The sequence below is a fragment of the Dipodomys spectabilis genome, unplaced genomic scaffold, assembly GCF_019054845.1.
Source record: "Dipodomys spectabilis isolate Male_0828 unplaced genomic scaffold, ASM1905484v1 ptg000076l, whole genome shotgun sequence".
Classification (NCBI taxonomy): Eukaryota; Metazoa; Chordata; class Mammalia; order Rodentia; family Heteromyidae; genus Dipodomys; species Dipodomys spectabilis.
Genome location: NW_024870753.1, coordinates 6,046,029 through 6,068,589, shown reverse-complemented (window position 1 = coordinate 6,068,589; position 22,561 = coordinate 6,046,029). Strand labels below are relative to the sequence as shown.

At 52.1% G+C, this 22,561-nt stretch overlaps 1 protein-coding gene across 1 annotated transcript in view; it reads left to right on the top strand.

Annotated features, from left to right (window-relative positions):
* The window catches only part of Dscaml1 (DS cell adhesion molecule like 1), a 256,507-nt gene that overhangs the window by 5,224 nt on the left and 228,722 nt on the right, over positions 1-22,561 (top strand). The window contains exons 2-3 of the mRNA XM_042682839.1: positions 11,324-11,641; positions 15,813-15,959. Of these exons, the coding sequence (XP_042538773.1) occupies positions 11,324-11,641; positions 15,813-15,959 (465 nt within the window). The remainder of the gene's footprint in view (positions 1-11,323; positions 11,642-15,812; positions 15,960-22,561) is intronic.

The window sequence follows — 22,561 nt, the reverse complement described above, 5'->3', positions numbered from 1 at the left end:
GTCAAGGCCCTGTCTGATAGCTTTTTCGGCTCAAGGCTGGTACTCTAGCCCTTGAACCACACCTCTATTTCTGGAACTTCGCTGGTTAATGGGATTTTAGCCTCAGGGACTTTTCTGCCCAAGCTTGCTTTGAACCTTGATTCTCAGATCTCAGCCTCCTAAGTAGCTGGGATTATAGGTATGAGCCACGGTGCCCAGACACATTTTTTGGCCAAAAACCCCACATGTCTTTGTAACAACAGGAAGACCAAGTGGTGGCCAAGGTAGGGGTCAGCTCCTTCCACCTGTCTCCTAGCAAGAGTGCCGGCAGGCCTCCTCTGTAACAAGGCCGTGGAGGCCATGTGGGCACCTGGGTGTTTCTCTTCCGCTGGCCATGGCTAGCTGAAGCAGGGCTGAAGTTGTCGCCAGTCTTGGATTTAATAATGGGGCAAAGGCTGGTGTCCTATCTTGACAGTGAAGGCTGGGGTTGGTGCATGCATCTCTAGTGTGGCAAGACAAAATAAGAATACTCCAGAACAATCCAGAATGTAGTTCCATGCCAAGCCTGTGTAGTAGTCCTCAGGGTGAGGCCTCACTGTCACAGGACGTGTCTCTCTCTGGGGGGAGAGGGGGAGGGGAGGGGGGGAGAAGGAGCATCCTTGGCCATGTCTCCCCACATGACTCAGTCTGCCACCGGGAAGCAGCATCTGATGCAGAGGTCCGGGGTGTCCTGCAGCAGGCTGTGGCCCTTGGGCCGTGGGCGCATGGGCCTGAGTGCCCTATGAACAGATGTTTGCCTAGTGCCGCTGCAGCATGAGCAGCATTCGCCGCGGGTGTCACCCGTGCCGCTCCAGCTGCTGCTCCCCTCCTCCGGGCAGCGCCCCCTCCCGGCGGCCTCACCCCACAGGACGCTCACACCGGCAGTTCCCAAGGTCGCCCTCCTCATTAAGAACAGTGATTCACATGCTACTTGCATATTCATTCAACGGATTCTAAAGAGGTGTGTGTGTGTGTGTGTGTGTGTGTGTGTGTAAGTGCGTCAACCATGCACCTACTTGGGCAGCAACAGGTTTTACCCACAAGCCTTAGGAATTCATGTACCTGATCTCTGAATCTGTAGGCTGGGCAGAGCCGTCGCCCTCCCAGAGGGCGATGGTCACGGCATGAACATAAGAAAGAAGGGCATAAAAATCACACACCATGTGGGGATACTCGGCACATGGAGCAGGAGACAACATAGAAAGACACACGTAAAAAAACCACAGCCAAACCAGTTTGAGCCTTAGAAATGCTCTGCCAAGATGTGAGGTCTAATTACTGTCATCCCCTCGTGCGACAAGGACAAAGGTCTCGGAGCTGTGCTCGTGTGTGAGTTCTCCAGCTTTGCTTTCCATCATCGATCGTGAGGACAGTGGACGATCACGGTCAGGCTGCCCGGTTCTCTTGCAGCCACCCAGTGACCCGCTGTGGCCCCAGGACTGGTAGAGTGGGAAGTAGGCCACCCCATCTCCCTGCCCTTCTTGCTCAGGTCTTGAGGTACACGCCCACCTGCAGTTCTCTGGGCTCATTGCACATAGATGAGTCTCTGCAGAGAAGCTAGCCTGATCGGAAGAGCACTAGGCACAGCGTCCCCTTATGGGTCGACCTCATCCAAGGCCACAGCACTCACTGGAATCCCGGAGAGTCTTGCAGAATCCAGCACCATGGGCACCCCACTGCCATGAGACTTGGGGCATAGGGGTATCTCTGAGGGTGGGAGGGAGATCCATGGGTAAGAGTTTCACAGGAAGCCGAGCGCTGGTGCTCACACCTGAAATCACAGCTACTCAGGAGGCTGAGATCTGAGGATGGTGATTTGAAGCCAGCCAGCCAGGGGAGGAAAGTCCATGAGACTCTTACCTCCAGTGAACCACCAGAAAACCAGAAGTGGTGCTGTGGTAGAGCTCTAGGCTTGAGCGGAAGAGCTCAGTCTGACCGGGTTGGAGGTGCACTGAAGGAGATGGACTGTGTGCCCTAGTCAGACATCTGGTCCCCCTCGGGTTCCCATCCTCCGCCCCGCACGTCTGGAAATGCCTTCCTTGCAAAACATCCCCTGCAACGCTGTGCAATTTGGAGCCCATCCTTAGGCTAAACCCAGTGTGGACTTGACCTTGTACCTTCCACAGTCTGGTCCTGGCTTCAGCTTTGCACCACACAGATCACGGCAAAGCCCTCCTCCATTTGCCATTCTCTAGCCGCTTACAGGGGGGTGGGCAGCTTCCTTGCCCCCCTCCCTGGCCACGCTGTGTCACGTGACATTGTCTCAGTGCTTCACGATGCTCCTCTGTTCCTGGGTCACTAGTTTTCTAGCAGGTGAGAGGGTTAGAACAGCGGAGACCAGGCTAGCCCAGCGTGGGCCCTGCCTAGCTGGGTCCCTGGGGTCGGTAATTCCACCTCTCTAGGCCTCGTGAATGGAGGAGATTGGACAAAATAATCTCTTAAGTCCCTCAAGCGTTAACAATCTAAATCCAGGGCTCTCTGGGGACAACTGTGCTGTCTGAGCTGCCTCCCTAGAAAGAAGTCTCTGGCCATAAGGGGCCTTCTTCTGACAGGCCCTGTCTAGAAAGGTCTAGGAGATTAAAGAGTCTGCCCAACTGTCAGCTGTTGTTCATAACTTCTCGTGGGGCACGTGGTGCAAAGCCTTGGAAGTTGGGAGATAGCAGAATCTTCACGGATCTCGGAGATTTCTGTTTGCTGGTTGTGGAAACCATGTTTGTGCTAAGAATCTTAAAAAATGGAAAAAAAACAACTTCCGCCAGACACCGGTGGCTCACACCTGTCATCCTAGCTACTCAGGAGGCTGAGATCTGGTGATTGAGGTTTGAACCCAGCCCAAGCATGAAGGTCCATAAGACTTCTGTCCAATGAACGACCGAAAAGCCTGAAGTAGAGGTGTGGCTCAAGTGGTAGCGGGCCATATTGGAGTGAAACAAGCCAAAGCATAATGCTCAGGCCCTGAGTTCAAGCCCCAGTAAGGGCACACAACATAAACAAAAATGAGGTCAAGTAGTCACCAGGGTTGATAGAATAATTCAATGTACAAGAATGCAAAAAAAAAGGGATTTTCGTGGAGCCTGGCATGAAATAAATGCTAAAAAGAAACGGTGGCATGGATGGTGGTGGAGACAGGGGAAGCTCAGGGGTGCCCGGCACTGGGAAGAAAGCAGGACTTGGTCCTGGCTGCTCCATCTTGCCCAAGAATAACACCAACTCAGGTTGCCTGGGAAGTGCTGCAGTGCCTTCTGGGAGGCTCCCTCAGCTCCTCCCCAGGGTGCAGGCTCAGACTGACTCCCCAGTGCAATTGCATCCCCGGGGTGTTGCTGGCGTCTAGCTGGTGCTCACCTGGGTCTTCAGCGGACTCGGTGGTTGAGCTGAGAGTCTCCTCTCTGGACTGTGTTTTTTCCGACCCGGGGTGGGGGTGGGGGATGAGAGTGTGGAGGGGAGGCACATCCTGTGTCTTGCCTGAAAATCTTTGTGTGCAAATGCAGTGAAATAATCAAGCTTGCAAATCAATCGGAGACACCTCATCACCAGCTCACACCTGCGGGAAGAGTAGTAGCGAGGTGGCTATGGTGATCCTCTTTGCTTATTGATCACCTGGCCATGCCTTTATTAACTCCATTGCCAAATGCAGTTAATTAATAAGATGGTAAGGTCTTTGTCAGCGCCACCGCCGAGAGCCGCTTGCTGTCGGGAAAGGTGGCGCGGGGTCCACTTGGGCACCTTTGCTTTTCCCACAGACTGGTGCCACCCTTGTATGAGATCAGGTGAGCATTTCTAGCCCTAGAACAACAGACGCGGGGAAATCCCTGGTCTAAGGTTCTGCGTTTTATTCTTTATAACAAGCTCTCTGGATGCTTGTTATACACAGGAATGTCTGCACACTCCTGTAGACAATCATTATCATCATCATCATCATCATCATCACCATCATCACCATCATCATTATCGTCATCCTTGGTCAACAGTAAATATTTATTGCATGTATCCCACAAATACTGCTTGCTTGCTGCAAGGAGAGAAACAATAGCCAAACTACTTCTGTACTTGCATTTACTGCAAACTGTCTTGGAGGTAAATGGGTAGGTAAGATACCACCTTTATTTTGTGGGTAGGGAAGTGAAGGCACAACAAAGTAAGGTCATCTCCTTCACCACCTCCTCTTCCTCCTCTTCCTCCTCTTCCTCCTCTTCCTCCTCCTCCTCCTTCTCCTCCTCCTCCTGTTCCTCCTCTTCTTTCTTTCTGTCAGTCATGGGGCTTGAACTCAGGGCCTTGTGCTGTCCCTGAGCTCTATTGCTTAAGGCTAGCATTCTATTGCTTAGACTAGTGGCTGTAGCACCACTTGCGGTTTTCTGGTGGTTTATTGGAGGTAAGAGTCTCATGGACTTTCTTGCCTGGGTTGGCTTCGAACCGCAATCCTCAGATCTCAGCTCCTGAGTAGCTAGGATTATAGGCGAGAGCCACTGGCACCCAGCCCACAGACTGCTTCTGAGTGACAGAGATGAGATTCAGCGGGTGGAGTGCTGACTGGACCAGGATGGTTGCTATTCTCAGGGAGCTCATAGCCCTGCAGGGGTGAGGGGTGAGGGGTCTCTTCTGCTCCTGGTCCTGCCAGCGGCACTGCTCCTGGTCCCTTGAAGACCTACCTCCCCCTCACTTGCGCTCATGATATCTGTGCGGAGGTGATGAGGGGTTCAGACTCCGTCCCCTGGGGTGGTCATTTATGACGATTGGAGATGCTGACAAGGTGGGGGGTGGGGGATTCAGTGTGCGCCCCAGAGGAGGCCTCTGACCCCAGCCAGACATCCCCACCCCAAGCCGAGCAGGGCCATGTCGCCTACACCAGCATCAGTTTTCCTTCACCAAACTAATCCTGGCTCCCCGGACCGCACAGGGCCAGCGCGCGGAGCGAGGCGATGGATATTTACGTTCCAGTGGTGACCCCCGGGGCAGCCCAGATGCCCTCGGGCGATTTGTGGTTTAAAAATATTGCTGTGCTATTTCTACGCGTCTAATCTCCTAGCCATTTGGAGCCTGTTTTACGAAAGGCAGCGCTGGGGAGGTGCCCCATGTTAAACCGTGGAAGAGATAAGGTGGTTTCAGGCTGGACGACTGTCCCATGACTGCCAAGCCCAGAACTTCCATTTTCTATTAAAAATCCTCGTCCCCTCCTCCCCCCACCCCCCACCCCCGCCGCCCCCGACTGGAAGAAGCTTTGCTGTTGATCTGAATGCCGGTCTCTCTCTTTATGAAGTATTCCCTTTCCTCTTCTTACTCTGTGAACTTGCCTGGTTCTGTCAGCACAGAGCAGAAACGGCTAGAGAGGGGGACAGGAATGTAAGGGGTCTCGACAAAGGATTTACTCTCCAAATTGGGGCTGGCTTGGAGAGAAAGGTGAAGGTAAAACTGCATGAGCCCCCAGAATTAGAATGCACCTCTGTAATGGAAAAATAGCTTTGGAGTCAGACTTCCGTTGATTCTGCCTTCCTTTCCTTCCCTCCCTTCCTCCTACTCCTTTCCTCTTTCCTTCTCTCCTTCCCTCCCTCCTTCTCACCTTCCTCCCTCCTCTCTCCCTCCCTCCCTCCCTCCCTTCCTTCCTTCCCTCCCTCCTTCCCTCCCTCCTTCCTTCCTCTCTCCCTCTCTCCTTCCTATCTCTCACCCTCATATATGTATGTATATATAAACATATGTCTGTTTGTCTGTCTTTCTTGCTCTCTCTCTCTCTATATGTATATACATACATATCTGTGTGGTAGTACTAGAGCTTGAACTCAGGGCCTGGGCACTATCCCTGAGCTTTTTTGTTTAAGACTACTGCTCTACCACTTGAGGCACAGCTCCCCTTCTGGCTTTTTGGTGATTAATTGGTAATAGCAGTCTCATGGACTTTCCTGCCTAGTCTGGCTTCGAACCAGTCTTCAGATCTTAACCTCCTGAGTAGCTATGATAATAGGCATTAGCTCTTGGCATCCAGATTTTCTATTTCTATTTTTATTTTTTTGAGAGGGTTTTGCATTGCTGTTCAGTTTTGTCTTGAACTCCTAGGCTCAAGTGAGCCTCCTACTTCAGCCTCCTGATTAGCCGGGAATAACTGGTATGTGCCATAGTGCCTGGCTGCCTTCTTCTCTGCCTAACTGTGCTCTTGGAGAAGTTGTTTTTTGTTTTTTGTTTTTGGGTCCGGTCGTGGGGCCTGAACTCTGGGCCTGGGCGCTGTCCCGCAGCTCTTCAGCTCAAGGCTAGCGTTCTACCACTTGAGCCACAGTGCCACTTCCGGCTTTTTTCTTTTTGCTTATGTGGTGCTGAGGAATCGAACCCAGGGCCTCAGGCATGCAAAGCAAGCACTCTACCACTGAGCCACCTTCCCAGCCCCATGGAGAAGTTGTTGACTCTCTTGAGCCTTGTCTTCTCTAACAAATGAGACCATGAAGATCTCCAGTTCACACACCCACATGAGGATTAAATAAGAACATGCTCATGAAGCATTGAGGCCTCGTGCTGGCACACAGTAGGCGCTGGGAAAGTTCATTTCTATTTTCCCCACTGTGGACTGGATCCCATTTGGCAGGTGGACAGGCCTTCAGGGAAATGGTTGTCTGGCCAAAATGAAGCTAAGGGTCAGATCTGTAAGAACTCACTTGAAGAGCTACAGTCCCGCCGTCCCTCCCCCCCAGGATGCCAGGCCTCCTCGGCTGTCTTCCTTCCCTCTCTTGCTTTCTGGCCTCCATCCATGGTCCCTGGCTTCTCCTATGGAGGGTGGGCTTCCCGGCCGCTGGGACTGGCACCGTCTCTTCGCCTTCAGTCCAGCCAGTGCCCCAAACCGCCCCACCCATTGGCACCCTGCTCTCAGGAATGCCCCATGAACCTCCTGTGCCTCCCACTGGGGGCACGGGCCCCCATGCTGCTGTCTGAATCAGTATTTTAGCCTGTCTCCCACCCCTGGGTGAAGCCCCACTCCAGGGCTTCACTCCTTTTCTGGAAGCCAGGGACCTTCTCTCTGGCCTCTCCCCTCTGTGCCTGGTGCCCTAAAGTCCACGGTGTTCCCTGGTGCTCTGTGGATTTTTCCTGGAGGGAAGGAAATCCCTGGGTCAGAGATGCCCTGGGAAGGGGACGGGGTGGGGACAAGGTCAGCCTCTTGAGGAGGGCTGGGCCTACACTTCCCCACAGGCCGACCCCGCCTGTCATCTGCTCACAGCCCCGTGGGGCAGGAAGGTACCGTGTGCACTCCTTCACCTGCTCCTTCCATAAGTGAGCAGATGGAGCCGCAGACAGGTGAAGTAACTTACCTGCGGTCACACAGCAGGTATGTGTGTGTGCGCGCGAGCCTGAGAGGAAGGCCAGCTCTACCAGACCCCACTTAGACCTCTATTGTACCCCATTTCCCCGCACCTTTCCAAACTCTGAAGCTATAGTGTTTGTGCGCCACAGAGTCCAACACAACATGGAGAAGGAGAAGGAAGCCCCCATTATAGACCTTGCCTCCTGGCTATCTCCTTTCTGGCCCGGGGTACTGCAGTGTTCACAGCTGCTGCCCCGCTGAGCTGCCCAGAGGCCCAGCCTTCAACTCTGCATATAGCAGCCCAGTCAGCTACTTGGTGGCCCATGCCTCAGTTTCCCCTTTCTGGATTTGCTCACTCCTTTTTCCTGGCAGGCAGAGGGAGGCTGGATTAATGTTTATTTAAGGGCTTCTGTATTCTGAGCTGACAGGTGCCCCGGGACGGTGAAATATAAACCCAACGTAAGTGCCAAGCTGCCATTGTTTTACAGCCGCAGGTGATGTTTTACCATGGCAGTGCACTGTCAGCCGTACACAGAAATGAATGGCATGTCTGGTCCCCCCACACTCAGAAGACAGCGGCCCATGTCCTGGGGTGGGAGAAATACGATGCTGCTCGCCTTTCGCTATAAATCTGCTGTAACATTAGCTCTGACAGGTGGCTGGACAATTCCAGTCAATTCATCAATTAAACCCACCCATTTGTAGTGGCCGAGAACTTGGCGTCCTTGGCTTTGTCAGGACTCAAGACCCAGAAGCGCAGGAAGGCAGTGGCCGTGGTGGTGGATGGGAGCAGAGAGGAGCCCGGAAGGAACTCTCCAGGGCCGGGAGGGATGGTTTCGGTTGATCCTTAGCTTGGTTATTCGGTGGAATGAATGGGAGCTAACTTCTGGCTCTGACATAAAATCAGGTCCTGGATTGGACATGTGGTATAAAGTTAGGTAAGTCAGTTAACAACTTCTCAGAGTGAGTCTTAATTTCCTTACTTGTAAAAAGGAAAAAAAAATAATGATATTAATAATAATGATAATAATACCACTCCCTAGGGAGTTATGGAGAGGAACTATAATAATTATCTAATGGAAATAGAAGCATCTGAATGGGTCTGGCACAGAGCCTGACCTATAGCAGCAGTGTGATCAGTGTTGGCTATTACTATTGCCTGAGGGGCTGTCATTATGGAGGGCTAGTTCAACTCCCCTCTCCCCTTTTTTTGTAGTCTGGGATTTGAATTCAGAACCTTGTACTTGCTTGAGCAAGTGCTCTGCCATTTGAACCACATTCCCTGTCCTTTTTCCCTCCCTCCCTCCCTCGCTCCCTCACTCCCTTCCTTCCTTCTTTCTTTCCTTCCTTCCTTCCTTCCTTCCTTCCTTCTTTCCTTCCTTCCTTCCTTCTTTCCCTCTCTCCAGTCTTCCCTTCCCTCCCCTCCCCTCCCCTCCCCTTCTCTTCCCTTCCCTTCTCTCCTCTTCTTCCTCCTCCTCCTCCTCCTGTTCCCTCCTCCTCCTCCTGCTCCTCCTCCTGCTCCTCCTCCTCTTTCTTTTTGATTTTGTTTTGGATAGAATCTCATGTTTTGACTTAGGATACACCTCAAACCATGATCCTCCTACCTTCACTTCCCCAAGTTACGGATTGTAAGTGTGCACTATCATCTCAGAAAACTCACTTAAACTTCTCTCTGTCCCTGTCCATTTGTCAGGGACAGTGTGCAGTCATTCTGTATTGTGATGGATTTTTGCCGCTCAGAATCCACGAAGCCGCCATGGTGAGGGTTTGTGAGTGACTGTCATCTCGGGAGTTACCCGGAATCTCAGAAGGATGTCCCTGCTCTCAAGAGCTATCCAAAGTGTCCAACAGAGGCTACCACAGCAGGAGTGTGTGTGTGTGTGTGTGTGTGTGTGTGAGTGTGTGTGTGTATTAATCTTGTTCTTTGCTGCTGAAAATGGAAGCTGGTGGCCTGGTTGTTGTGGCATGGCGAGGCTGCCCGTTCTTTTACGGCAGGGATCACATACAGCCACGTGTTCCCACGTGGTTGGTTAGGACCCCAGTGGCTCAGATGACCCGAGTCTGCATCCCGCAGCTCACTCATTAGGTTAAGCGAATCATCTACAGACTGCTTCCATTCCTCAGCATCTTGGTTTCCTCATCTGTGACCTGGTACCCACTTTGCAGGCTATTGGGAGGCTTCAGTCAAATCCTGGCATGTTCCTGGCACGGCGATGATACTCAACAGGGGTTTGCCGAGCGGTTCTTGCGAGCTGAGGCCGCCTCTCAGGAGGCGAGTGGCCTCATGGGACGGGGCCTGGGATGTGGGGATGCCGAGAAGCCTTGGGCAGCCTCACCGGCCCCTGTGCAAGGGTGTGCTCTGTCATCGGGAGAAATCCTACAGCCTCTGCGAGCAGGCATGCAGCCAGAACATTGGCCACCAACGCTACAGGAAGACTGGGTGGGGGGACTGGCAGGAGGAGCTGCCCCCTCCCCAGAAGCTAAGGGTGAGGGGCCCGGTGGGGACAGGAGACACATTTACCGCTATGAGGATGGAGATGCCCCTGCCGCAGCAGCCGGGAGCCCGTGGATGGGGTTTTTATTCTAGCGCGGCTGCTAATGGCTTCATCATGGCTTTTTATGAGAAGATGTGAATTGCTCTGGCCAATGAGGCTTAATGGCCTTCTTCAACGACCTGCCTGGTGTCTCCCGGGAGGCTGGGCTCAGAGTTAAGCTAAGAATATTAATACAGTCCGGATGTGGGCCTTCTCCCCCCCTCCCTAAGAAGTTGTGGAAATGGAGGTCAAGCTGGGTCTCCCGAAACACACTGGGAACAAACAGCAGTGGTTTGTTTGCTCCTTGATCTTCCTAGTGGAGAGGGATGGGCTTCCAGCTGGAGACCTGGGGTCAGGCCCTCTCTTCCCCTGAGTTTGTTCCACTGGCCTGGGCCTTCTTAAAGGGGCAGACTCAAGGGTGGGAGGCGGGGAGGGGGTGGAGGCACTCTCTGATTCTAATTTAGGCAGCTGGATGGAAGCAGGAGGGAAGGTGACATGCAAAATGTCCGTCCATCCTTCCCCACTGCTCATTTCACAGTGCAAGGGAGTTCCCCTTGTGGTTGGCACAAGAGTTGGGTCTTTGGTGCCCAGATCTAGGGCCTGGGTGCTGTCCCTGAGCTTTTTCACTTGAGGCTGGTGCTTTGTGGCTTGAGCCACAGCTCTACTTCCAGCTTTTGGGTGGTTAATTGGAGATAATAATCTCATGGACTTCCCTGCCAGGGCTAGCTTTGAACTGTGATCCTCAGATCTCAGCCTCCTGAGAAGCTGGGATTTCAGGGGGGAGCCACTGGTGCCCTGCCAAGCGGGGTCTTTTGTTCATGAACCTGATCTTTTAGGGCGATGGAGGGCATCTCCCCATAGTCTTCGGGGGGCCATGATAGTCTCAAGCCACCTTCTGTCTCCCAGCCGGGCATCTGGCTTCCTTCAGCCATTCTTCTTGGCCATGGCTTGGAGATATTTGGCCACTCATCTGTGAGCAGGGGACGGGAGCAATGGATTCAAGTTTCAGTTCTGTAACTTGATCCTAGACAGGCACCTACTGATCTTGGCTCTGTAGAAGGGGAGCTGCCCATCTATAAAGGTCTCAAAGGAGAGCTGTCCCTGCCTTTTCTGGCTGTGCCAGAGAGCCGGGCGTGTGTGGGAACCAGCTGTAGTAGGTGCTCAGTAAATGCCGATTTCTCTAGGTATTGTGGTGTTTTTCCCAATATGTAGATGGGGATGCCTCTCCCCATGACCTTGGCTCCACCAGGAGGGTGAGCCCTTGAACATCTGCCAGGCCCGTGCCAATCTGGTGGCTTCTTTAGGACAGGAAGTATCTCTCGTTCTTCTTTTCCAGTGCCTGGTATAGACTCAGTGCTCAATATATGTGTATTGAATGGCTGATGCTCGGAGGCCAGTGAATGAGTGCGAGCCTGGGGTGTGGGGGTCAGGCCTTTGTGGCCTTGGTAGAAATGCTGTCCATCTAATTGCCCTTTCCCCCTTGCCTCCCCTGCAGCCCGCCCTGAGGATGTCGGCACCAGCCTCTACTTTGTAAATGACTCCCTGCAGCAGGTGACTTTCTCCAGCTCCGTGGGGGTGGTGGTGCCCTGCCCGGCCGCGGGCTCCCCCAGCGCGGCCCTTCGATGGTACCTGGCCACGGGGGACGACATCTACGACGTGCCCCACATTCGGCACGTGCACGCCAACGGGACGCTGCAGCTCTACCCCTTCTCCCCCTCCGCCTTCAATAGCTTCATCCACGACAATGACTACTTCTGCACCGCGGAGAATGCTGCGGGCAAGATCCGGAGCCCCAACATCCGCGTCAAAGCAGGTGCGGGGTTGGGACCGGCCTGGGGTGGGGACGAGGGATGGTGGTGGTGGGAGGTGTGTGGCTGCCCAGAATCTTGGAAGAGACCAGGCTCTTGGGGGCCAGGGTCTCCTCTTGAATCTCAGCTGGGCCACTCACCCCATTGTCCATTTAGGTGATGCCTTTCCAAGCCTCAGTTTTCACATCTGCACAGTCAAAGCAAATACCTGGTGCACCAACTGCCAGGGCAGGCAATGTTCAACGAGATTAAATATCACCACACTAAGAACCACAGTCACTTTGGTACTGGACCCAACGGGAAATATTGGCCATGGTTGTTTTTCTAAAACATCTTTTGATTGAAAAACACACGTGTGAATTAGCGGACTTCACGCACACGGAGTCCTGCCGTGTGTCCTCTGGGTCTGTGGCTCACTCTCCTGACGGCATTGTACGAAGCCATTCATTGTCATTGCTGTATAGCATTCTGTTGCATGCATGGACTGTACTTGTTTTCTTTTGTTTTTGCCGGTCCTGGGGCTTGAACTTAGGGCTTGGGTGCTGTCCCTGAGCCTCTCTGTGCTAAAGGATAGCGCAATACAGGACCACTTCTGGTTTTCTGGTCGTTCGTTGGAGACAAGAGTTTCATGGACTTTTCTGCTGGGGCTGGTTTCATGATCCACAGATCTCAGCCACCTGAGTAGCTAGGATGACAGGCGTGAGCCACCGGCGCCTGGCGTCTGCACATTGTTTTAAACCTCTCACTGCTGAGAGACGTTTGCATGTGGCACCTTTCATGAGTGCAAACATTTTTTTTTTACTCAATAAAAATATTTTATTAAAAATAATTTTTAAAAGATATTTTAAAAAAGAATTGAACAAAACACACCAGGAGTAAGGGCAAAGCATGAATTTGCTGAACGGCAAAAGATGAGCGTTTGGATAAGAATCATGATAGCAGATTTGTAGCAGTGAAGGATTTGGGCCTTGAGGAGCGTGAATGGAGAGAAGAAAGTGAGTGTTTCTAGCTCGGTCTCTTTAGAGAAAAACAGGAAATCTTGCTGGGTAGGTGGCTTAGGAGGTAGAACACCTGTGTAGCGAGTATGAGGACCTGAATTCAAAACCCAGTACTGCCAAAAAATGAATGAATGACTAGAATAACTTTTAGTGTGTGTGTGTGTGTGTGTGTGTGTGAGAGAGAGAGAGAGAGAGAGAGAGAGAAAGTGTCCTGAGGCTTGAACTCAGGGCCTAGGTGCTGTCCCTGAGCCTTTTCTCCCAAGTCTCAAGCTCTACCACTTGAGCCATAGCTGTACTTTTGAGTTTTGGGTGGTTAATTGAAGAATCTCATGGACTTTTCTTGCTTGGACTGGCTTCAAGCCATGATCCTCGGATCTCAGCCTCCAGAATAGCTAGGATTACAGGCGTGAGCCACTCACACCTGGCTGACTAAAACTTTACAAAAACGGAAATCTCTTTTTCCTGGGTGGCTGAGAGCAGCTCTTCCTCTGGGGTCTCACGACACGCTAGTAAGGTGTGTTCTGGCAGTGGTTTTCTTAGCAGGGCACCAGGGGAGCAAGAGCACAGGCAGTGCCTGAGCCCGCTGGCTGCACAGCCCCAGAATGAGGGTGTGGCATCCTGCCAGCGGCTGTGCCCAGCAGGCCCGGGAAAGCAGGGCCAGCGGCTGTGTCCAGCAGGCCCGGGAAAGCGGGTCTCTGGAGAGGCCTCCTGACAATCTGGCATGCCTTGCAAGATGAGATCGCTGACCTCTCTCAGAGATAATGTTCCAGTATCTGGGTGTGGTAAACTGAGGCAAGGGCTCTGCTTTCTGCAGTGGGTTTGTCTGAGGGTAGATGTGGACCTTTAGAGCCAGGGCCATGCTGCTCAGGGTCCCTTTCCTGGGCTTTCTGCCTGGGAGAATCCATTTTGTTACTGGCCCTCTGCAACGACGCAGTCTATTGCAATGCCCAGGGCTGGGGTCTGGAAGCTCCAAGACCTGGAAGGAATTCCTGTTTGGACTGCAAACAGCATCACTGGGCAGCAAGGGGCGTCTTATTTTGGGGGGACTAAGGCCACAAGAGGCTCAGGACACATAATGAGTGTAACACAGAAATGCTGCTAACTGTGCAAGCCAGTCTTGAGGAAGTATGTTGTAGGCCAGGCCTTTTAGACACTGTTGACAATGAGGAAACTGAGGCTCCAAAAAAGGTATCTCAGGATTCCAGGCTGCTGGAGAGGAGGCAGGGCCTGCTGGCTTGATGCTGGGTCATCCTTGGATCCTGCAGGGTGGTGTAAAATACACCCCGGTCATTCACCCCCACACCCTGCACCTCTCCAAGGATGGGGCGTTCCCTCAGGATCCTTGTGTGTGCTGTACCACAGCCCCAGGCAGCTGGCAATGCCTCCCCTCTCCCCTTCTCCTGCCTCTCCTCCACTTCCGCTGCATCCCTACCCCAGCCTAGCCACGGCCCCGAGAAGGGCCAGGGAGCACCAGGCCCAATGGGGACACAACCAATTAAGAGGCTCTTCATGGTGCCAGGGAAGCTGCAGGTGCACAGCTGGGGGGCTGCCAGGGTCTTAAATGTCGCCCTGGCAACCATGGCAAGGAGAGGAGACGAAGGGCACGCTGCCCAGGTGCCGCTGTGGGACGAGGTCGGCAGGCAGCGGTAGCGCTGTGGACATTCCAGTTCTTGGAGGGAGGACGGCATGAGTCTCTGAGGACAGGGCAGAGTGGGAGTCTGCCAGTCTCATTCCTAAGGCTAGGTCATGAGCAGGACATGAGCAGGTTACAGCACCCAGAAACTAACCCTGGAGGGAGGCGGGACTAAGTCCTGAGAGAAAGGGGGTTTCTGAGTTTCAAGGCTGGGGTTGCAGGTGGTGACAGGAGACGGGAAAAGCAGCAGGGATCATGGAGATGCTCTACATTTGGAGACAATTTGTTTTAAATAGTCTCTTTCCTTGTCAATGACATTCCTCCCCCCACCCCCACCCCAACTCCTCCAATGGCCAGCCCTAATAGGAAGTCTGGTATCTGAACTACATTTCCCAGGATGCATTGGAATGGCCCCAACTTGTTACCTCAAGTGCCACAGGTTTCATTTCTTCAAATGGCAGCTCCTGTGTCCTCAAATGATGTCACTCAAGGACCAGAGATGACACAGGGACTCGACTTTGGTTTCCTAAGGAGTTCTAGCCTCATTCCTTGCCCCTAGCTGATGATACTGCAGCGTCTTGATGTCCTTGCAGCCCTTACCTCCACACTGGAGTTACTAATACTGAAATGAAGGGGTTGGAATTGAGTGTCTGGTGCTGCAGAGGAGGTGCACTTTTGCGATGAGCAGGGTGGTGGAGTCTATAGCTGTGGGGTAGGGAGAAGGTTGGAGAAAGGAGATGCTTATTTGTTTATAACTAAGTGAATAAAAACAAAGGCAAAAGGGCTGGGGGCATTTCTCAAGTGTTAGTGTGCCTGCCTGCCTAGCAAGTGTGCAAGGCTTTGAGTTCAACCCTTAGTATCACAATAAAATAAAATAAAGCTAAATAAAAGGAAGCAAATAGAAGAAAGGACCCACAACAAATGCTGGCAAGGAACATAAGGAGAAAGGAGGGCTCCTATACTGCTGGTGGGCATGTAAACCCGTGCAACCACTATGGAAGTCAGTGTGGAGGTGCATCAGAAAACTAAAATTAGGCCTTCCTTTGGGGCATCTAGCAGAAGGATTGTCAACCACCATAGAAATACCTGAACATCTGTGTTTATCACAGCACTGTTCACAATAGCCAAGCTATGGGATCAGCCTAGGTGACCAATGGCCCATCATAGCATGGTGTGGTGTATGGTGTGTGATCATATTACTCAGCCATAAAAAAAAGGTGAAATGGATGAAATTATGTCACTTTTCAGGAAAATGGGAGGTCCACAGTTCATCACGTTGAGGGAGATAAGCTAAGCTCAGAAAACTAACTATTGCATGTTTCCACTCATATGTGGCCTCTAGACCAAAAACAACAACAATAATGGTTATAATTAATAATAATAATGGGACATGAGTATAAAAGGGAGGTACTATCTGGGGAGGAGGAAGGAGCCAACGAGAGGATGGGAGGAAGAGGGTACTGGGGGTGAAGAGTAAATCACACACATACACACACACACATCACTTGCTAGCCTTGTGACACTCTTCTCTCAATCTTGCTGCAGTTTTCAGGGAACCCTACACCGTCCGGGTGGAGGATCAAAGGTCAATGCGTGGAAACGTGGCGGTCTTCAAGTGCCTCATTCCCTCTACAGTGCAGGAATACGTTAGCGTTGTATCCTGGGAGAAAGACACGGTCTCCATCAGCCCAGGTAGGAAGAACTCACGTGGAGGTGGATGGTGCGACCGCTGGGGTGGGGACTGGTGCCTGCACTGGCCAGAATGCTACATGAGACGTTGACCTCAGTTCTGAGGAGTGGTTGGTTACTGCTCTGGTGATGCTTTGGCAAAGAGTGTCTTCGGTCCCCCTCTCTGGGGGGAGGTGGTGATGTTGTCCTAAGGGCCTGGACCTCTACTGGGTTTATGGAGGTCCCAGAAGATACAGGGCTGGTTCTACTCCTGAGAGGAGTGGGGCTGACATCTTCCCAGCCAATGGGGCTCTTCTTGAATCCTCGCCTTGCTGAGCGGCTAGCGTTGGAGATGGAGTTAATCCTGTGTTGTGCGTTCATCTTGCTGCCTCTGCTGCGGTTGTGAGTTTCCAATTGTTATGTTCCTTTTCACCTTGGCAAGGCCTGAGAGCCCTGGGTGGCTGTGTGGGACCTCACAGGCCTGAGACTGAGGTCGGGGTTAATGGTGTCCAAATGAGACAAGGGGATATGAAGCCAAAGATCCAAAGGGTCCTGCAGGCAGGGAATGGGGCCAGTGTTTGTGAAGGCTGGTGGGGTAACAGGGACCTGGGCAGATCTTGGCACAGCTCTGGGAGAAGCCCCAGTAATGTTGTACTTCTGATGTCATCAGCCAGAATGTGCTGCCTTCCTAGCAGAGTCAGATTTTAAGGTATTTAAAATGTGGTAACATGGAATTTCTTACACAACTGGATTTATGGACTAAGCCTTAGATCCATTAAAATAATAGTGATAAAGAAATATCAGGAGTGCTTACTGTTTTTCCAGGCTGTGGGCTAAGAAACCTTCCAGCCTGGTATCATTTTAGTCTCACAAAGGTCCTGAAGTATATCCCTGCCCTTCCCTTTATAGAAGAAGAGACTGAGGCTCAAAGAAAGCAAGCAACTTCTTCCGGGTCACATGTGTATGAAGCAGAGGTTGGAGCTTGAATCCACCTCTGTCTGTCTGTTTTTCATCTGCTAGGTGCATTCAGCCACACCCAGAGGTGCATTCTTGCACCCACAGGCCTCAACAATAACGTACTACCCTCAGTGCTGTGGGGGCTTTGCGTATGGGAAGTGAAAGGCTTAGTGGAACCAGATCCAGGGTAATGACTTAAGAGCCCAGAATCTGGGACCGGAGGACTTGGGCTTGAAACTCACTCCAGTTATGTGCCCCTACAGTTCCCCCAATTGTAAAGTGGGCTCACAGGGCTGAAGAAAGAATACAGTGAGTTCACACGTGTGTGTAACGTGCACAGCACTGCCCGGCACACACTGGGGGCATGCTGACTCCTAGCCATGGTGGATCTCTCTGTTCTTGCTGGAGTCTGTCCTGGTGTATTGTGTGGGAGTCTGTGTCACTTACAAGATTACGTCTGCCAGGGGTGGTGTCTCCTTAGGGTGAGAATTGGTTGGGGTCCATCCATGTACCCCTGCCTTGTGTACAGGCCAACACTCACTTGGTGACCAGTGAGTGATGGATTCTGGGAGGCATTAAAATGAGGGCGAGCGTGGCAGACCAGAACAGATGAGGGAAGATGGTTTAACCCGCTCCTGGGCTGAGGAGCTGGAGGCGGGAAGCCTCCCCCAGGCGGCCCTTGTAGTTGGTGCTTCAGGGCTGTTTTGATGTCAAGACTAGGCTGGAGGCCCCAGAGGGGGTAATTATCGGGGAAGTGGCCTTGATGTTAATCTGCAGGGCTGTGTTCATCTTTGGTGCGTTAGAACCCTCATCTTTGCTTTGGTCTTGGAGAATTTTCCTCCCCAGCCCAGCCCAGCCCTCCAATCCCATCCATAATCATTCTAGATCATTCTACAGCTGCCTGTTAGATCCAAGGACAGTCTGCCTTATGCATGTGACTCTAACTATAATGGTCCTGGAGGAACCAGTAAGAACCAGAGAGAGCAGGGTTTGTGTCCTGCAGCCTTTGCAGGAGAGAGGCTCCGCTGGGGCACATGCCACATGCTTTAAACCTGGAAAATGCAAACTGGTTTGATTTTTTTTTTCTGTATAAAATTAGGACTTTTCTACTATCCATACTAGTGTGTGTGTGTGTGTGTGTGTGTGTGTGTGTGTGTATTTTGAGATGGGAAGGTCTGGTAACAGTTCCTCACAGGGTTGGGGGATGACTTGGTGATGAGGTGAGGTAAATGGTCAGGAAGGGTTGTCAGAGCCTGGTTCATTCACCTCCTGTGGGCCCTTCAGGATTGGTTCTGTATCAGAGGACCTGTGTGGATGTTGACCTCTGGGTGGGCTGGATTTGCAAACTCCACAAAATACAGAGAAGGCCTGAACTGAGGTTGGACAGCAGGAGGAGGAGGAGGGAGGCAGACATGTGCCAATCAGGGCCCAGGAAGGGTAAGGGGGAGGAGCTTATGGCCCACAGGCGGCTGCCAGCCCCTGTTTCTGATAGTCCTTGATGGAGCATTTGCTTTTGGACTACCCGTGACTATCTTGGAGGTAGCCATGGTCCTTTGCTGTGCTTTCCAAAGGCTGGGAGGACAGATGGCCAAGTGTTGTCTTCCCTGTGGCCCCTTACTGGGTCAGCTGCTGCTGGTCTCAACTTCCCCTCCTTCCAGCAAGTCTTTGTCCTATAATCGGGCTGTGACAAGGTGCAGGTGCAGCCCAAACTTGCCCTCCTGTGACCTGTCAGACTCTGCCCCTCCTTCTCTCCTGGGGGACTTGATCCTGGAGCCGGTAGGGTGATCATGGGAGGACTAAGGACTGTGCACAAACATAAATTAAAATTAAGGCCTCCAGTGAGCTGAGATGTGGTTTAATTTCCCATCTGCATGATCACCATTACAATGCATGTTATTGGATATAAAGATAAATCCGGCCCTGTTCCTAATAGCTTTTAATTTCCACCAGACCTGATTATATCAAAGCGGGTTCCTTATGGGAGTCTCCCAGCATGCTCTTCTCCAGCATCCTGCCTGACTGTCTTAGCCTCAGCGGGGAGTTTTGGACACTACTCAAATACAGGCCAGATGTGTTCTCTGCTACTCTGGAAGGCGATCCTGGATGAGGCCTCTGGCCCACTTTGGATGGTTACCCTGGAGGCTGGGCTGTTGCCCTGCCTTTGCCAGGCCAGGGGTATGTCTGGGCCATTACTGTTGTGGGAAGAGAGAAGCAGGGAGAATGAGGACATGTCCGGCAAGGATGAGGTGGAGAGGTACCTTTCTAAAAAGCCCCCCCCCTTCGAGGACTCCTCCTCTTCCTCCATGCAGCCCACTTTTGTCCACAGGTGAGAGCCCAGTGATTTAACCTGCCTTCCTCCAGCTTCCATGCCTCCTTCCACACATCCCTGCTGCCTGTACCAGCCTGGTGGATTCGATGCCCTCCTCCCCTTGGTGCCTAGATCCTTGAGGCTGACATATGAGCCTGCTGGCAGATACATGGTGCATTCCTGCTGCTCCTTTCTTCTGTCTTGTCTTGTCTGTCTGTCTGAACAGGAGGGTGGATGGCGATATCTTTCTCATCGTTTTATCCCCGTGACCAGCATAGCTCTGTCACAGAGAAATAATAATGAGATTAATGATAATACCTCTCATGTGTGGAGCCCTCTTTTGGGGTTTGGCATTTTACATACATTATCTCTAATCCTCACAATCGCCCTTTAAGAGAGATAATGTGGGGTTTGGTTTTGTTCTCTTCTGTTCTGTTTTGTTTTCCAATTTTGCAAATGAGGCTATGGAGGCCCAGGCAAGTTAAGCATCTTATCCGAGGCCACACAGCTAACAGGGATAAAGCCTGGATTTGAGCCGGGGTTCTCAGCTTCCTTGGCTTCCTGCGGCCTTGTCAGAGAAGATCCTTCATTAGGAATCAGTTGACCTCAGCTTTCAATCTAGGAGGGCCTGTCCTTGGCCTTGAACTTGCTTGGGGTGGGTGGGGGACATCAAAAACATGTCATTGTCAGCCCTTGTAGCCACCTCTGGGTGTATGTACCAGGACTAGAGGCTTTGGCTAAAGATCAGTGGACAAACAAAAGCTTCTGATAGGGGAGCTCTGACCAGCTGCACAGAGAACCCCAACATGGGAAGCAAGGGCGATCCAACCTGCTTTGGCCTTGGTGTGCAGATTCCACTTCCTAAGGACGATTTGCTCAGGCTGACCGGAAGCTTACTTTGGTTTTCATGTGTCTACACCAGCTGGGGTTGGAGGTGGGTTTGGGGCATAGGCAGGCAGCAAGTGAACATCTATAGTCAGAGATCATGTAGCCCGGCCCCCTTCGTGAGGGGGGGCCGCAGTCCCACACTGGCCTGCCAGCCTCTCCTGTGCGTGCCCAGCCACTCCGTTCTAACCACTCCTAGGAGAAGGTTTTTTTTTTTTTCCTCCTTTAACTATCAGCTCTTTTTCCTTCCTAGTCTAAACCCTATCCATCCTTCAAAGTCATGTTCAAATAGCTGGATGTCTTTCCAGGATGTCTTTCCTGATTTCCACTAAGGATGGATTTAAGTGTCACCCAGATTAACCTCCTCCCGGGAAGCCTTTGCTGAACTCCCTCCCCACTCCCAACTCCAGCTCCGCCAGCCTGCCCAGCCATTAGCGGTCTTTGTCCCGTGAGGAGAGTTGAAAAGTACAGGGGTGTGGCATCCTCAGGGTGAGTCCTTCTTGTACTCAGGCCTTCCCCTGCCCTCCCCTCCCCTGCTCTCCCCTCTCCTTCCTTGCCCTCCCCTCCTGAGCTCAGAGGGGACAATGGATCAGGGACAGTGGGGTGGTTCCTTCTCCCCTTCCACTCTGATCTGTGATGAGGGGAAGGGACCCCAAAGTCACATGGGAAGTGGGGGTGTTGTCATGGTTACCAGACTTGTGAGTGGAGTCTGGCTCCCCTAAATGTAATCTGGAGCCCAGACAGATGACCACTGCCTGAGTGCCAATATTTCATGGTGATAACTGGAAAAACATGGCTGGGGTATATTGTAGTTATCTCCAAATGGAGATTTGTGGGTATCTGTCTGTCTGTCTGTCTGTCTGTCTGTCTGTCTATCTATCTATTGTTGATTGTAGGGTTTGAACTCAGGGCCTGGGTGCTGTCCTCGAGCCCTATTGCTCAAGTCTAGTGCTCTCCCACTTTGAGCCACAGTTCCACTTCCGGTTTTCTGGTGGTTTATTGGAGATCATAGTCTCACAGACTTTCCTGCCCAGGCTGGTCTTGAGCTGTGATTCCCAGATCTCAGCCTCCTGAATAGCTAGGATTATAGGTGTGAGCCACTGGTGCTTGTCTGTGGGTTTTTATTTTTGTGATAGTACTGGGGTTTGAACTCAGGGCTTTGCACTTGCTATGCAGTTACTCTCTCTATGGTTTTATCCATGCACTAAGTAAGCCCTCTTGGCTTTAGGTTATTTTGCAGATAGAGTTTTGTGCATTTTGCCCAGCTAGCCTTGGACTGTGATCCTCTTACCTACACTTCCCACACAGCTGGGATTACCGATGCAACCACTGTACCCTATTGTTTGTTGATATGGGAGCCTCAGCAAGTACTGTTTCCCTGGAAGAGGCAGTTGGTTCCAGAGAGACAGCTGGCTTTTACAGTTGGCTTTGGTGGGGAAGAGAATATCAGGTACATACTTTCACATTCTTCCTCCAAATGCACAGAGAAAATCCTGCCTTTGGAAGCCTCTGAGCACCCTGCAGGTGAGAGACGCAAAGGCAGCATTTGGAGGCAGCAAAAGCGTTCTCTTCCTAGTCAGATGACCTGCATATCATCCCAGGAAGAAGTAAGTGATCTGTTATCGAGTGCCTACGTGTGACCAGAGCTGTTCCTGTGTCATTTCCCCTATTTTCACACCTGTCCTTTGTCCTGTGTAGAAGTCGAGGAGTCTGAGGCCTGGCCAGTCAGCCTCTGGCCTGGGGTCATCCAGCAAGGAGGTGGCAGGGCCATATCTGAGACCAGAGCTGGGCGGTTTCAGCTCTTGGCTACCTGTGCCATCCACGCTCTGCTGCGCTGCCTGTCATCTGTGTGCTGCTTTCTGCTCCTCACGAGCCTTATCTGACCAGTTCTGTTAGGCCTGTGGGGAACCTAGGCTTCACAGAGCATTGGGCTGGCAGAGACCAAGTATTAGAGGGCTGGGAGGGTTGGGAGGGCCCGGTGGTGGTGTGTGTGTGGGGGGCGGGGGGGGTGCTGTCCAAGGCCCTGCTACCCGGAGTGGGTGTATGGGAACTCTAGGTTTGGACAGCTGGGTCCCAGGGCTTCCACATGGGTGCCACCCCAACTCTCCAAGATTTCTCCAGTCCCATTGGGGTGGGTTGCTCCATTCCATCTGCCTTGCTCCCCAATCAAGCAGAAATGTCCCATGTCCACGCGTGCCCCTGGCTGTGTGTGCATGTGTCCTGTTTTGCTTTTCCATTTTGTGCGAGGTGGGTGTTTTTTGCTTCCAGAGCACCCACTGGGTGAATTGCAGCAGATTTCAAACAAGTGCCAGGCACGCGCTCAGCCCCTGGCTCACACCACCACAGCGGACAGGGACAGGCGGCATTGTTTGGTTAAGTTGGTCCCTCTGTAAGTTACCCTGAAATCAGCACGGAATTCTTTCTAGAAGGTTATCCTACACATACATCATCATTAGACTCCCTCATTTTTGTTTAA